The following is a 14,976-nucleotide window of genomic DNA, read 5'->3' on the forward strand; positions in this document are numbered from 1 at the left end:
AGCATTTTTTTTAAACAGAAAAAGTGTTGAATGTAGAAGCCACCATGAACGGTGCTTGGCTTAGTATCAGCTGAGTTGGTATCCCTCAGCATCTCTCTGACTGTCTTTACCAATTCAAGCACTCCCAGGGCACAATATGGCCCTGAACTGGTGTATTTCCCAAGTCCAGGGGAATTTTCTTCAGGTTAGCATAATTGCTATTGTCCTCTGTACATGAGAGGACGAAAATGTCATCACTATGTTGGGGTCAATGTACAGTGTGTCCGACTGTGGCTGATCAGACCAACAGGAGCTTGGAAGGCTCTACTACAGGTCATGGCACCACTAGTCTGGGTGAGGTCAATATAAAACTGCTTGAGATATCCCTCCGAGACCCTAAGGAATCATATAGCCTACAAGGCAGAATCATTTCTGCTTCAAACATTTGGTGACAACCCCAGAGCAGGCTGCTGTACAGCCTGCAGGCAACACAGATATGGTCATTTGATGGTATATACCATGACCTGCAGAAGCTTGGGCTGGGGCCGGAGTAACTGGGGCAGTTGGCACCTGGCACAGTATATGTTCTTCTACCCTACTGTGGCCTCCTCATTCTGCAGACTGAAAAAAGGCCCTTACAGCTTAAGTGACTTGCCCAAAGTCCATGTCAGGGGTGGGGATTTGAACCCATGTCCTCCGAATACAGTGGCTGTTTTCTTTCCACTAGACCATTGACATGCCACCTTCATTCCCTTCCATGTACCCCAAAGTGTTATATTTGCATCGCCTTTCTCTGCTTGGGTTCCTTCATGGAAGCTTGAAGCCTTTCATTCTGGACTTGGGGGAAGTCTGTTTATATTTCTTCGTTTAAAATATTTACAACTTTTAAATGTTAAATTGTTAATTTAGTCATTAATTTAAATTTTAAATGTTACTTTTTTTTCCAAAAAGAGAGCTGGAAGTTGCTGAACAAATAACAATAATAAAAATGAAATGGACATTTACTTAACAGGGAATGAATGGTTACTGAATGGTGCATGACGTAGTCAGATCAACTGGATAGAGCAAAGGTCAAGATGATTGATAAATTGGAAGAAAGGACAATAATGAGAAATTACTTATTATAATGGTAACATATCAATCTGACTTGTTCAAGCAATCTGATCACTTCAAAAAAAAGGAAGGTATGGAGTAAAGATGGTAAACTCCGTCTATCACTTAGAGAACTGATATAACCAATGGAAAACCATTTGCCATAAGGAGGAAGCTCAACCAGCATAATCTCAACTTCTTTTTCAAGTAGAGACGGGTGGCAGTCAAGGGCAACTCTAATTTTGAATTCGTTCATAGGTTCATTTATGAGTAGGAAGATGACAAAGGACTAAGGGCATAATTGTCTTACAAAACAACAAGAGTTTGGCATGAGATTCAGCTCTGGCAAATCATCTGAAGGGCACATGTAGATAAAGCAAAAAGGACAACAAACATATTAAAGGGAAAACAGATTTGGGGCTAGACATTTTTTTTCTATTCGCCAGTAACTATAATAGTAGAACAAGTACAATTTTATTTCTGCCATCTGGTATAATATGCAAGGAAGTGACAATGGAGTGTTAGAAGATGAAGCTGAGAATATTTATTGGACTTGATTAAATACGTGTGAAGAAATTCATGTTAGCAGTCATGTAACTTTTATTGAGAGGCAATCAGGGTTTAAGTGACTTCTCAGGGTCACATAGCTAGTGTCTGAGGTTGGATTTTGAACTCACGGTCCTCCCGACTCCAGGGGCCAGTGCTCTTTCCAATGCGCCTCCTTGCTGCCCCAAGATCATTCCAATTTAAAAAGTATTTGAAAGTCTATTCTCAACTATACCTTAGAGAGCATAAATGGTGCTTTACTAAAGCACAGTTGACTAAGAAGACACCAACAATACATTTAAATTATACAATGATATGACAAGTGTGACTTTAAAGCACTTGGAGACCTTTCAGCTCCACTGGGTCTAATGATTATCTCTTTTCAAATGATTCATTCACACACTGAATATAAATGAATAAAGCATTTATTAAGTACTTACTATATGCAAAGTACTGTGCTAAGGTTATACATACAAATAGAAAAGAAGCCAGAATCTGCTCTCAGGACAACATATAGGGAAGGTTCAGGTGGAAAGATCCTATAGGGAGTAGATCCTATAGAGTAGACGGTCATGCTTCTTTAGCATCATTTCCACATATAAAATCATGTCAGTTTCTGATATTGAACCATTCAACAATTCAAAGACTGGTGACAAAGAATTAATCTCATTCTCTCCTCTGAGTTCCAGGCTCATATTACCAATGATCAATTGTAAATTTCAAAATGAATATTGTAGAAATACTTCAGTGTCAAAACCAGAATTTATTATTCCCCCTCAACACATTTCTTCTAAACTTGCCTATTTCTGTTAAGGGTACCACCAATTTTCCCAGTCTCTCTCTCTGGTTCGTAGTCTTGGCATAATTCTTAGCTATTTACCCCATTTACCCCACAAATAGGGAGCCGGGTGGCACAGTAGATAGAGTACCGGACCTGAAGTCAGGAAGACTCATCTTCATGAATTCAAATCTAGCCTCAGACACTAACTATGTTACTTTGGGGAAGTCACTTCACCCTGTTTACCTCAGTTTCCTCATCTGTAAAATGAGCTGGAGAAGGAAATGGCAAACCACTCCAGTGTCTTTACCAAGAAAACTCCAAATGGGGTCACAAAGAGTCACACACAAATGAACAACAACTCCACAAAAAAACCCAGTTGACAAATAATGCCATTTCTTACATTCATGACATCTGTTCTCATCCAACCTTTTTTCTCTACATACATAGCCACCATATTAGTTCAGGCCTTCATTACCCTCTTGCCTAAACTGTCACAGACTCCTAAATGATCCCTCTGCCTCAGTCAAAGGGGTTTTCCTTAAGCGCAGATGTGACTAAGCCACTCTTCCACCCTATATATCTAGCCCTGTCTCTTCTTGAACTTCAGTCCCTGCTATCACCAACTGAGTCAAAATGGAGGTCCCGTAGGCATCAAACTCAGCAGGTCCAAAATAGAACTCATCACTTATCTTTCCCTCCAAACCCTTTCTCTTTCCAATTCTCCAGTTACTGTCAAGGATGTCACGTTCTTCCCAGCACCCAGGCTTATAAACATCCTGTGTTATCCTTGGCTACTTCCTTGTACTCGCGCCCCTCTAATCATTTGCCAAACTTGTCATTTTACTTTTACAACATTTCCTCTTTACATTCCCCTCTTTCCACTCATATAGGCATCTATCCTCATGCTTGGACTATTGCAATAGCCGTTTTGCTTGGTCTTCCTGCCTTGTCTCTCCTCATTTCAATCTATCCTTCACTCAGTTGCCAAAGTGAGTATGTCTGAGCAAATCACTCCCCTCCTCAGTAAACTCCAGTGGCTCCCCCAGTACCTCCTACAGCAACTATAAAATGCTCTGTTTAGAATTTAAGCCCCTTTATGACCTTATCCTATCTATGTTTACAGTCTCCTTTCTCTTAAGTCCTTCTACCTCCTTTGCTATCCAGTGGCACTGACCTCACTGTTCCTCACACATGCCGCTCTATCTCCCCACCTTCCTGGGGTGCTCCCCTCCTCCACTCTACCTCATAGAATCTCTGTCTTCCTGAAGACACCGCTCAAAGCACCATTTGGCTCATGATGCTCTTCCTGATCCTTCCAAATGCCGGTGTTCTCCTTCCCTAAATGCCTCATATCTAACTACTTTATTTTATCACATATATTCTCTTTATATTTATTCTGAATGTGCTTTGATATATACTTGCTACCACTGTTTTCCCATTAGTGTATCAGCTCCCTTTGTGAGGAGGGATATTTTTCATTTTTGACATTTGTATCTCTAGTGCCTGACTTAATAACATTAAATAGATGCTTAATAAATGCTCATCAAGCAAAAGCATTTATTCAAATGCCTACTATTTACCAGATGCTGTCCAAAGCTGATAATACAAAGAAAGACAAGAGATGACTCTTGTCCTCAAGGAGCTTACAATCTTATGCTTGTTGATGATTAAGCAAACTTTGTGGTGATCCACTTAGTATGGGCAGCAAGTGAAGAATAAAACAGCAAAACCTAAGGTTACCTAAGGTTTTTACCAGCATCATGGATATTGTCCTGCAAACATCCCTTGGAAAAAAAAGGATTCACTCCCTGATGACTGATGCTGAGCTTCTCCCAATGCTCCTGTTTTAAGGTGACATTGTATACTAACTGCACTGTTTCCCAAAATGCCACAAAGCCTCCTCAGTGAAGTCATCATGACAGTGTGGGAGAGGTATGTCTAAAAGTGGATAAAAATGTGGATTGCTCATACTATGGGATGCAGCTGGATACGCAGCACCTTGAATTGGGTCCATAGAAAGTATCTTGGGCAGGAATTGCAGATGGAAAATGAAACCCATTGAGAATTGAACAGGAGGAGGAAATGGGGCTGGACTAGTCTGGGGAATATGCTGTTAGGGATCCTGAACTTTTTCCTTCTACAACAAATGTATCTGTCGGACATCTTAGCCATGAAGCCCATATGATCACAGACGGGAAGACACAGGGTGGGCACAGGGAGGCAGCGACATGTCACCAGTATTGACAGGTGTGAGAAGTAACATCAAAAGTACCGTGGAAGGGCACTTATAACTGGAAGAGAAGGGCTGTGGGAGAATGAAAGTCCTGGTCACAGGCTCATGAGCTGCTGAAAGAATGAGATGTGAACAGATGTGAGGCATCATGGAAAACACTATTTTGAATCAAGAATACGTAAAGATGCTAAAGAGACAAAGATATGGATAAGAATGTCACAGGATGAGAAGGCATGGGAAGGTTGCAATCTGTACTGGTAAAGGGGATACTCATGGAGAAAGTCGCATTGTAGAGAAGTTTTTTTTTTTTCCAAAGTATTGTGCACCACATATCACAACCAGATTCTAAGTTCCTTGTGAGCGAGGATAATATGTGATGTCTCTTTTTATCCTTGAGATGTAGCTTGGTGAATCCCATTCTATGCTTCATCACAGCATGGAACTAGTGTGTATAAAAGGTTGACTTTGAACTCAGGTACTCCTGACCTCAAGTGCAATACGCTATCCACTTTGTAAACTTTTCAGTTTACAAAGAATGTGAGCTACTGTTCAATTAAATTCAATGATAAATCTTTATTTAAATAACTATGGACTATGGTGGAGGTCATCTGAGTGTAGAGCAGGAGGCAGATCAAGGAATGTCTTGGGGAGGCTCCTAAGATTACTTATGCCAGTGAGAATCTTTTGCATCTGTTTCCTGTTAGATGGATGATACAAAGAGGCTTAAGCTGTATGTGTGGGAAGAGAAGGATGATGAACATGTGGAACATGTGGCCTCCTGCACCCTTTGCTACGGTAAGCCAACAGGAGCTGATGCATTATTGTTTTTTCTTCCAGCCCCGGAGGATTCCTATAAAATCGATTTGCAGGAATCATAGATTTAGAGCAGGCGAGGACCACAGAGATTATCTAACCCGGAGAGGGCTTCCTAACCTGTGGCCTGTCGATTTGTTTGAAAAGGCAGCTAAGGGGTGCATTAAATAGAGCGTTTGACCTGAAGCTTATGAGAGACCCTGGGAAATTACCTAACTTCTTGCCTGCCTCAGTTTCCTCATCTGTAAAATGGGGATAATAATAGCGACCCTCCCAGGGCTTTTCTAAGTTCAAATGCGATCATATTTGTTTTTTGTTGTTGTTGTTTGTGTTTGTTTGTTTTTTTGCAGGGCAATGAGGGTTAAGTGACTTGCCCAGGGTCACACAGCTAGTAAGTGTCAAGGGTCTGAGACCAGATTTGAACTCAAGTCTTCCTGAATCCAGGACCCGTGCTCTATCCACTGTGCCACCTAGCTGCCCAAATGGGCATATTTGTAAAGAGCTTTCCAAATCTTAAAGCTGGGGCAGCTAGGTGGTGCAGTGGATAGACCCTTACACTTGACACTTACTAGCTGTGTGAACCTGGGCGAGTCACTTAACCCCAACTGCCTCACCAAAAAAACCAAACAACCCCCCCCCCCCGAAATTTTAAAACTGGCTATTAATAATCCTTAATTACCTGTCCTTGCTTCCTTCCCTCACACAGGCTATTCTAGGCCAATTTAGTAACTTCAGGTTCTAGAATTAGGATGCAATAACAGACATTCATGGATAATAAAACACAATTAAAACAGAATTTGCTAATAATAGATAGTTATTTTAACATCAATGCAATTAGCATTTAATTTATTACTATATTTAAATATAATTTGTTTTGTATAATTTTTCATTTTATGCACTTAGAAATGTTATTCAGAGAAGGGGCATGTAGATTTTGCCAGTCAGCCAGCAGGGTCTGAAGGACACAAAGCAGTGGAGAGGCCTTGCCTCCAGCCCTCTCCTTTTCCAAGCGAGGATAGTGAGACCCCGAGAGTTTACATGCTTTGCCAGGGTCCCAGAACTGGTGAGGAGCGGGCTGTAAGGGCGACATGATGTGTGAAAAGAGTTCTGACTGTGAAGTGCGGGCATGCTGCCCTGGGCCTCACTGGCTCCCCTCCAAGACCCTTTCAAATCGCACCTAAGGAAGAGTGTGCCTTAAACAAGCAGTGCTTTGTTGCTGCCAACACACACTGGCTAGCCCCTACTTGAAATCACCATGACTACAGGAACTTGGGGGTCCCGAGCGTGAACACCAAAGCAGGGTGTCCTCTGGCTTTGGAGTCAGAGGAAGTGGGTCAGTTCCTTAGGCTCTCTAGGCCCTCAGTTTTTTATCTGGAAATAGGGTGGTTGGACAAGATGGAGACTAAAGTGACTTTGATCCTGTAAAAGGTTTTAGGTTCTACCCTACACCTCCCAGGAGTTTGCTCTCATTCCAGTTTTGTGTTCTCCCACAGATCCGTGCAAAGCAGACAAGGAGTGTGAAGTGACCAGCCCCAGGCCCATCATGGTGGACATGGACATAGCTTATGTGATGGACAGCTCTGCCAGAGTCACCAGTGGACATGTTCAGTGCAGCCAAAAGCCTGGTGGGCTCCATGCTGAATCACTTTGTCATTTGCTCCCCATCCCGAGACCTCCACGACCGGGGCCAGGTCGCTCTGGTGCAGCAGGGGGTCCCAGGCTTCTCACACTGATGGGGTAGGCTCCCCGTCAAGAAGGAGTTTGATCTGCCTCACCTACAGCCACCCAGGGCAGTTGCTGAGGTACATACAGGAGTCTGTCCTCCCCGCTCCAAGGGCCCCCCTTCCCTGGGCCATGCCCTCAAGTGGGACTGTTGACAATATCTTTCTGACGGCCTCCCTCCAGAGGAAGAACCGGGTCTCCTTTGTGATCTTGGCAAGCGAGACAAGTCCCTGGGACAGGGAGGAGCTCTGGAGGTCTCCCTGGAGGCCAAGTGTGAAGGCTTCATCTTGTTTACCGTGGTCTTGGGCAGAGGAGTCAACCCGGAAGAGTTGGCCTGGCTGGCCAGTTTCCCGCCCCAGCAGCACCTGCTGCGTCTGGCTGATGTTTCCCAGCTGGGGATGGACTATGCTGAGGGATTCATCCGGGCCTTCCTGAACCTTCTGAAAAGTGAGCAGCTGGAGGTGGAGGTGGGGGGCAGGAGACTGGCAGAACAGGGCAGCCATCAGGGGCCACTGGGTCACTTCTGCTTTGTACCCCTTGGAGGGGCAAGGAACATGTGGAAAACCCTTTGGCTAGATTGAAGAGGCCTGACTACAGTAGTAGCTTCTTTTATCACTTACTGGGCAGGGCTGGTTTTTTGTTTGTTTGTTTTGTTCTTTTATGTGTTTGCTTTGGCCCAGATGTGATCTCATCATTGGGGACCCAGGGGGGTAAGATGCACATCCTTGTCTGGACTGTATGCAGAGGGGACAGTATGGGAAGGCTGGAAAGGGCCAGGTGTAAAGAACTTTAAAAGCCTTTTAGTCGGGAGTTTATTGAGTAACAGGATGATATAATCACAGCTGAGCTTTAGAAGATCAGAGGCAGCTAGGTGGTACAGTGCATGGTACCTGGAATCGGGAAGACTTGAGTTCAAATCTAGCCTAAAACAATTCTTAGCTGTGTGACCCCTGGTAAGTAAGTCACGGCACCTGCCTCAGTTTCCCCATTTGTAAAATTAGGATAATAGCACTTCCCTCCAGAATTATTGTTGAAATAATATTTGTAAAGCATTTTTACAAACCTTAAAATTATTATTATTATTATTTAATTTTTTATTACTATTATTGAAATCACTTTAGTGATTTTTGGCTACTGAGTTTAGGATGAAGAGGTCTGAGGGGATGAGAGCCTGCATCTGTAGTGTGGCTTTGTTATCGGAGAGAGGGGAGTCATATAGGGGAGATATTGTGAAGGGAGAAAAAAACCCCGAGATTTGTTAATTGATCAGCTGCATGGGGTGAGTGCCAGGGAGGAGGTTAAGATGATGTCTAAGTTGGGAGCCTGGGTCACAGGGAGGATAGTGGCACATTGAACAGAGAAACTATGAGAAGAGAGTAGGGTTTGAGAGGGAAAGAAGGAGACTTTGGGAAGGAGAATTAGACATTATCTGTAGTAAACTTTGACTTCTGTTCTCTCTTCCTTGGGCTCTCCTTTCCTTAGCCTTCTCCCCTCTACCCAAGGCTGCCCATATCATGTAAATGGGCAGCCCGCATCAGCCTGCACCTAACCTAGGTCAGGAAGCTCCTGTGAGGGAGGAAGGGTCACTCTTTCCCATTGGGTGACTTCATCCTTTTCGCCACATTGTGAGCTCTTCTCCCTTTGGGCACTCCCAGCCCTCCTCCTTTCAAGGATGTTTGGGTGTGACATGAACAGCCGTATACCCCTGTCATATTTTATCCCTAAGCTGGGAAACATCTTCATCCCTTGGACAGGGAGAGAATGGGTTCTTATCAGCTCCTGAGGAGACAAGTTGGGGTTTTTTTTGGTCTTCATCTTAACCTTATAAGGATCATCCAGAAGTCAGAGTAGGAACAGATAAAAGGTTCTTCTTCCCTTCCTTTTTCGGCAGGTGAGGTGAACCAATACCCACCTCCTACGCTTCTAGAAGATTGCGAAGGCCTGCATCGAGGAGACACCCGGAGACAGGCAGCCTTGGTCCAGAGGTAGGCTCTACCCGGGCTTGGATCGTGTGTGGAAGGCATTCCTTGACAAAGTGCTGCCTAGTTGATCCCGGGCAGCCTGGATTTGGAGCATCCCGCACCTCTGCCTTTGTCTCATCTCCCAAACCACCAGGTCCTCCCCTTCTCCCTTGCGCACAAGACCCTGGCAGCTCCGTACTGCCTCTTGGCTCAGCTCCCCAATCCAGTCCTCACGTTGGCATTGCCAATCTTTGTTTCAGATTGACTCCAGCCTGCCTTTCCAGGCTTATTATGATTCCCCATCTTGTATTCCCTTGCAACATTCGACAAGCCATTTTTGTGCATTCCCACAAATTGTCGCTCCTGCCTCATTTCTGCCCCCTCCCTGCCCTCCCCAAGGCCTCATTTTCCTCCATTTCCTCCTTTCTCCTGCTCTCTCCCTGTTAAGATGTCTTTGTATATTATTTTATTATATATTTGTAGACCTCTGGTGTCCCCCAGTGGAATGAAAGCATCCCGAGGGCAGGAATTATTGCATTTTGGGCTTTTTGTGTGATGAGAGCAGGGGTTCTTAACCATTTTGTGTCATGCCCCACCCCCACCCCTGACCCTGGGCAAGCTAGTGAAGCTTAGAACCACTTCTACGAATCATGATTTAAGTCATTGAAAGAAATGCCAAATTTTAGTTAAACATAGTAAAATGAAAGATGTCATTTCTTTTTCTCACCCTTTTGAAAATCTATCTGCAGACTGGTCTGTAGATCCCAGGTCAAGAATCCCTGCCCTAGGGAGATTAGCATAGTGTTTGTCACACAGTAAGTGTGACAAATAAATATTGTATTGACTTGAATATGAGAGACTCTGTCTTCCTCATGAAATGTTATGGGTAACAATATATGATATGATATGATGTGATGTGATGTGATATAACATAATACAATACAATACAACAGAACATAACATAGTATAATACAATTATATAAGACCAGCTCATATTTAAAACCTCACACTTAACAAAGATTCTTTCTACAGGATGAATTTTCTCAGGTTCAGGTTTAATGAGTCTGACTCTGGAAGAAGTTGGGAAGTACTTAAGACAAAAGCTTCTTCTCTAGGGATGAGGCGAAGAATTTCCCAAATCGCCAAAACTGGCAGAGAAGATATGGAGTATCATTATAGACCTGAAAAAAATCTAATGGGAGCCCTTCAAAAGAGAAAAGAACCCAGAGATGAAGCCACCACCCTTGGTAAAAACAATTCATTTTAGTTTTTACTGATATGGGGTTGGGTTTTTTCAAGGTATCCATTTAAAAATAACCCTATTGACACTTGGCATTCAGTGTGTTGATCGTTACAACTCACACTCATAGTTCCAGACTCCCAGGGGCATCATGTCCATGTATGTAGTTAATGAATGTCTTTTAGGAAAATACACAAGGGCTTACTTTGGCTTTTGATTAATTAACATCAGTTCCACAAGTAAATATCAAGTCCTTAGTGTGTTCAAAGCACTGTACTGGAAGACGAAAAGAAAAATAGCTTAGGGAGGGAGACAGACCTAACGTTTGTGGGTGGGGGTGGAGTTTCACCACCATAGACCTGGTGCCTGAGTTAAACTTTGAGGGGATCTAAGTCTTCTAACAGGTGAGGGTGAATCCAGGCATAGGAGGATGATCCTTGGCAGAGAAGTGTATGGAATGATGAGTTTGGAAAAAGGATCCCTGGTTGGCTGGAGGGTTGGGTACATCAATAAAATGGGAAAGAGGAACTGGAGCCAGGTAGAGTCAGGCTGAGGACTGGTATTTTCTCCCATAGGCAAAGGGGCGTCACTGAGGGTTCTTCAGCAGGGAAATGACCGACTCATGCCTTCCTTAGAAGGTTATTGTCATTGGCCATTTGTGTGCCCGTTGGATTTGGAAGGGTGGGGTAGGAGAGTGGGAGGCAGTTCTTGAGTTTAGTGATTATAAGATTCAGAGATGAAAGGGACATCAGAGGACCAGCACAATCCCCTCATTTCACAACCCAAGAGAGGGAAAATGTTTTGTTTTAGGTCACAGGAATAGTCAGAAACAGATCTGAATTTGATCATGGGTCTTACTCTACTCCAAATAGATGTTCTCAGGGTTGATAATGACATTTTAGATATTAGGCTAGAAAATTGTGGTCGTTCAGTTATGTCCAACCCTTCATGACCCCATTTGGGGTTTTCCTGGCAGAGATGTTGAAGTGGTTTGTCATTTTCTTCTCTAGTTCTTTTTACAGATGAGGAAACTGAGGCAAACAGGGTGAAAGTGACTTGCCCAAGGTCACACAGCTAGTAAGTGTCTGAGGCTGGATTTGAACTCACAAAGATGTGTCTTCTTGATTCCAAGCCCAGTGCTCTATCCACTGCATCACCTAGCTGCCCAAGCTAGAAAATAAGCACAATGGAATTCATATCCCCAGTATGGTAAGACTCCAGCTAGGTTCAGTTAGTCAGTCAATAAACATTTGTTACCTGCTTATCATGCATCAGGTACTGAAGATAAAAAGATAGGCAAAAGACAGTACCTATCCTCAAGGAGATGCCAATCTAGGGGAAGACAATATACAAACAAGCTATAGACAGGCTAAATTGGAGATCATTAGCCAATGGAAGGCACTGGAATGATAGGAGATTGGGAAAGGATTTCTAAAGAAGGCAGGGTTTTTTAGCTGGGGTTTGAAGGAGGTACATTATTATTAGTGATGTTTGATATGTTATGAGATGATTTATTGCCCTTCAAAATCTTCTTCTTCATCATCTCTTCTTCTCCTTCTACTACTACTAATACAACTACTACTATTACTATTACAACCACAACTACTACTGCTGCTACTACAACGACTACTGCTGCTACTCCTCCTCACACACATATACTCACATACACACTCACACACATACATATACACCCACATGTAGTCTGTAGGTGAGTATGTATATTTCACTACTTCAGTGGATTCATGGTCTCCCCAGGGGAAGCAGCCCCTTTACATCTTTAGATTATTGCAATCTATCCACACCTTCCCATCCTGTGTCATTCATTGGTCAAGCCAGCAGACATTCCCTGAGCTCCTACAGGCACTGGGCTAAGTTCTTGAGATATAGAGAAAGGCAAAGGTTAGTCCTCTTCAAGGAGTTCATAACCCAATGAGGGAGAGAACACGGAGCAGTTCTGTACCAACAAATATAGAGAGGATAAACTCGAGGTTATCTCAGAGTGAAGTCACCAGCATTAAGGAGAATGAGGAAAGGCTTCTTGCAGAAGGTGGAATTTTAGGGGAGACCTGAAGGAAGCCGGGAGGTGGAGATGATGGCGAGAGAGAGCATGCCAGGCATGGGGCACAGCCCAAAGAAAATGCCTGGCGTCAGGAGATGGAGAGTCTTGTGGGAAGAACAGCAAGGTTGCTGGTCACTGGGTCACAGAGTTTGTGGAAAGGAGGAAAGTGTAGGCCGGCAGGGGCTGGGATGTGATGGACACTAAAAGCCAAAGAGAGGATTTTCTATTTGATCTGGAGACAATCCTGGTCTGGGTCTTGCTGTGAATCCTCCATAGAGGTTCTCTCCAATATGTGAACCCCCCCCCCATACACACACAGATACACAAACTATATGTTTGTGAGTATGGAAGTGTATATGTGTATGTATACATATATGTGTATGTATATGTATGCAGTCTCTGTGTGTAGGTATGTAATATGTATATAGAGACCTCATATACATGTATATATGAAATCTCCAGCATATTGAAGTGCATGAAGACTTAGAGATATATCTTCATAGATGCATGTATAGATATACATACACATACATGTAATATGTGTTTGTATGTACACACATATTTCAATATACCATACACATGTGCGTGTTAGCATATAAAGAGCCAGTCTGGAAGACCTTGGTTCAAATCTTGCCTCTGACACATATTTACTGGTTGTGTGACCCTATGCAAGTTATTTAACTTCCCAAGGGCCCCAGAAACCCTGTGAAACTGACTGTTAAGTTGCAGAACCTGGATGGGAAAGATGTGCAGTAGAGAAAAATGCATTCTATATAAAAGTTGGGGAATCAAACGACTTACTTTGTTGTGAGTTTGTGAATGCTCAAAGGCATTGCCCAGGGACCCAATGCCAGCTTTTATATCATAGGAGTTTCATTTGGTCCTAACTAATATCTAGCCTCTTAGGAGAGTCTGACTATAGCAACAAAGGGTATAGATTTGTATATTCCTGAACTTATAAGACGTTGGATAAGTCTGGGGTTAGGTAAGGAAAGGGAAAGGGTGACTGAGGTAGTTAAGTGAAGTGTGCTTATCCACAGAGATTGTCATAGGTATGTCAACATTTGATATTTTTATCTGTCTGTCTCCATCCACCCATCCATCCATCCCTTTATCTACTAATTCATTCATTCATTCATCTATTTATTTACACTAGATCCTTGTTCCATGGCTAAAGATACTGGGATGTGCCGCAACTATGTCTTGAAGTGGTACTACCATCAAGACCAGCGCACCTGCCAGAAGTTTTGGTTTGGCGGCTGTGGTGGCAACCCCAACCGATTTGAAACCAAGGAAGACTGTGAGTCCCGGTGTGTCCCATTAGCTTAGAGATGAGAAAGCCGTTCAAGTCCTCAAATGCTTCGCCGGGGCTAGAAGGAAGACCAGAAAGGCTGAAGTTCAGATGGCAGGTTTGAGATGAAGTCAACGTGTAAGGACGGGTTTAAAAAATTAATGTCATTGTATTTAAGTGAAATTATATATATCAAAAGTTATACTTGTCTAATAACCCCTTACATTTGATTAGCAATTTATAGTTCCTAAAGCACTTTTGCACATGTTCAATTCAAGAAACATTAAGCATACACAAGAACACTGACTTGGGCACTGGGAGAAGATGCAGAGTTTAGAGAAGGTCCTATCCCTTCCCTCACAGAGCTTGCAGTCTAGTAGGCAGATATGGAACAAGCACAAATCACTATAATAGAAAGTAAAACATATATTCTTATTTCCTCATCAGAATAGCCCTAGGAGGGAGGCAGGGCAGGCACTATTTACAGGTACAGAAACCAGGTTTCCCCTAAGTGGACTTGCCCAAGGGTCATGCACCTGATAAGCAGTAGAGCTGGGGCAATGATTTGGGTCTTTTAACTTCTCATTCATCACTCATCACTGCACTTTGCTACCATTTATTGGTCCTGCTGATTTTGTCCTTTCAGAAATGTACGTTATGTAATTAAAATGCACAAAAAGCAATGAAAAAGACACTTGATCTCTTAAAAATTGCACATTTCTTATACATAGACATACCCCAGAAAACTAAAGGAAAATAGATAAAACTATGACAAGCCCAGGAGCCTAATCAGAAGATGAGTAGAAAATATTTTTATGTCTATCGACTCAGGTACTTAGATGTTCCATTCAAATGTGGGTCTGTGATGATGAATGATGTCTTGAACGTGAAGCTTCTTTTTAAAATTTGACATGAAAATGAGTTCATTCTTCATGAAATCATATGATATGGAATTACTTCTGTCTATTTATTGTAGTTTGGGATGGTTTTTGTGAGTATAGCAATGGATGGACTGGCAATACTATATCACAATGACCCAGAGTCCTTGAATTCAAAGGGACTCAGGTCGTCACATCTAAGCTAGCCCCTACGTACCCGAACATCCCCTCTGTGACCTCTCCCCCAAGTGAGGTCCTGCCTGTTCTTGACAACCTCTGCTGACAGGCATCTACTTCCTCCTAAGGGAACCATTTCTCCTTTGGGATAATTCTAATAGTTAGGAAGATTTTCCTTTTATCCATTTGAAGCCTGCATTTCAT

The 14,976-nt window shown here is 43.0% G+C and overlaps 1 protein-coding gene across 1 annotated transcript in view; it reads left to right on the top strand.

Annotated features, from left to right (window-relative positions):
- The window catches only part of LOC122728689 (collagen alpha-4(VI) chain-like), a 105,896-nt gene extending 92,141 nt beyond the window's left edge, over positions 1–13,755 (top strand). The window contains 10 exon segments of the mRNA XM_043967491.1: positions 5,336–5,426; positions 6,938–7,041; positions 7,043–7,213; positions 7,215–7,274; positions 7,277–7,312; positions 7,314–7,413; positions 7,416–7,613; positions 9,058–9,151; positions 10,160–10,374; positions 13,583–13,755. Of these exon segments, the coding sequence (XP_043823426.1) occupies positions 5,336–5,426; positions 6,938–7,041; positions 7,043–7,213; positions 7,215–7,274; positions 7,277–7,312; positions 7,314–7,413; positions 7,416–7,613; positions 9,058–9,151; positions 10,160–10,374; positions 13,583–13,755 (1,242 nt within the window).
- Positions 13,756–14,976: the final 1,221 nt, after the last annotated feature.

This window comes from Dromiciops gliroides, chromosome 5 (assembly GCF_019393635.1).
Source record: "Dromiciops gliroides isolate mDroGli1 chromosome 5, mDroGli1.pri, whole genome shotgun sequence".
NCBI lineage: Eukaryota > Metazoa > Chordata > Mammalia > Microbiotheria > Microbiotheriidae > Dromiciops > Dromiciops gliroides.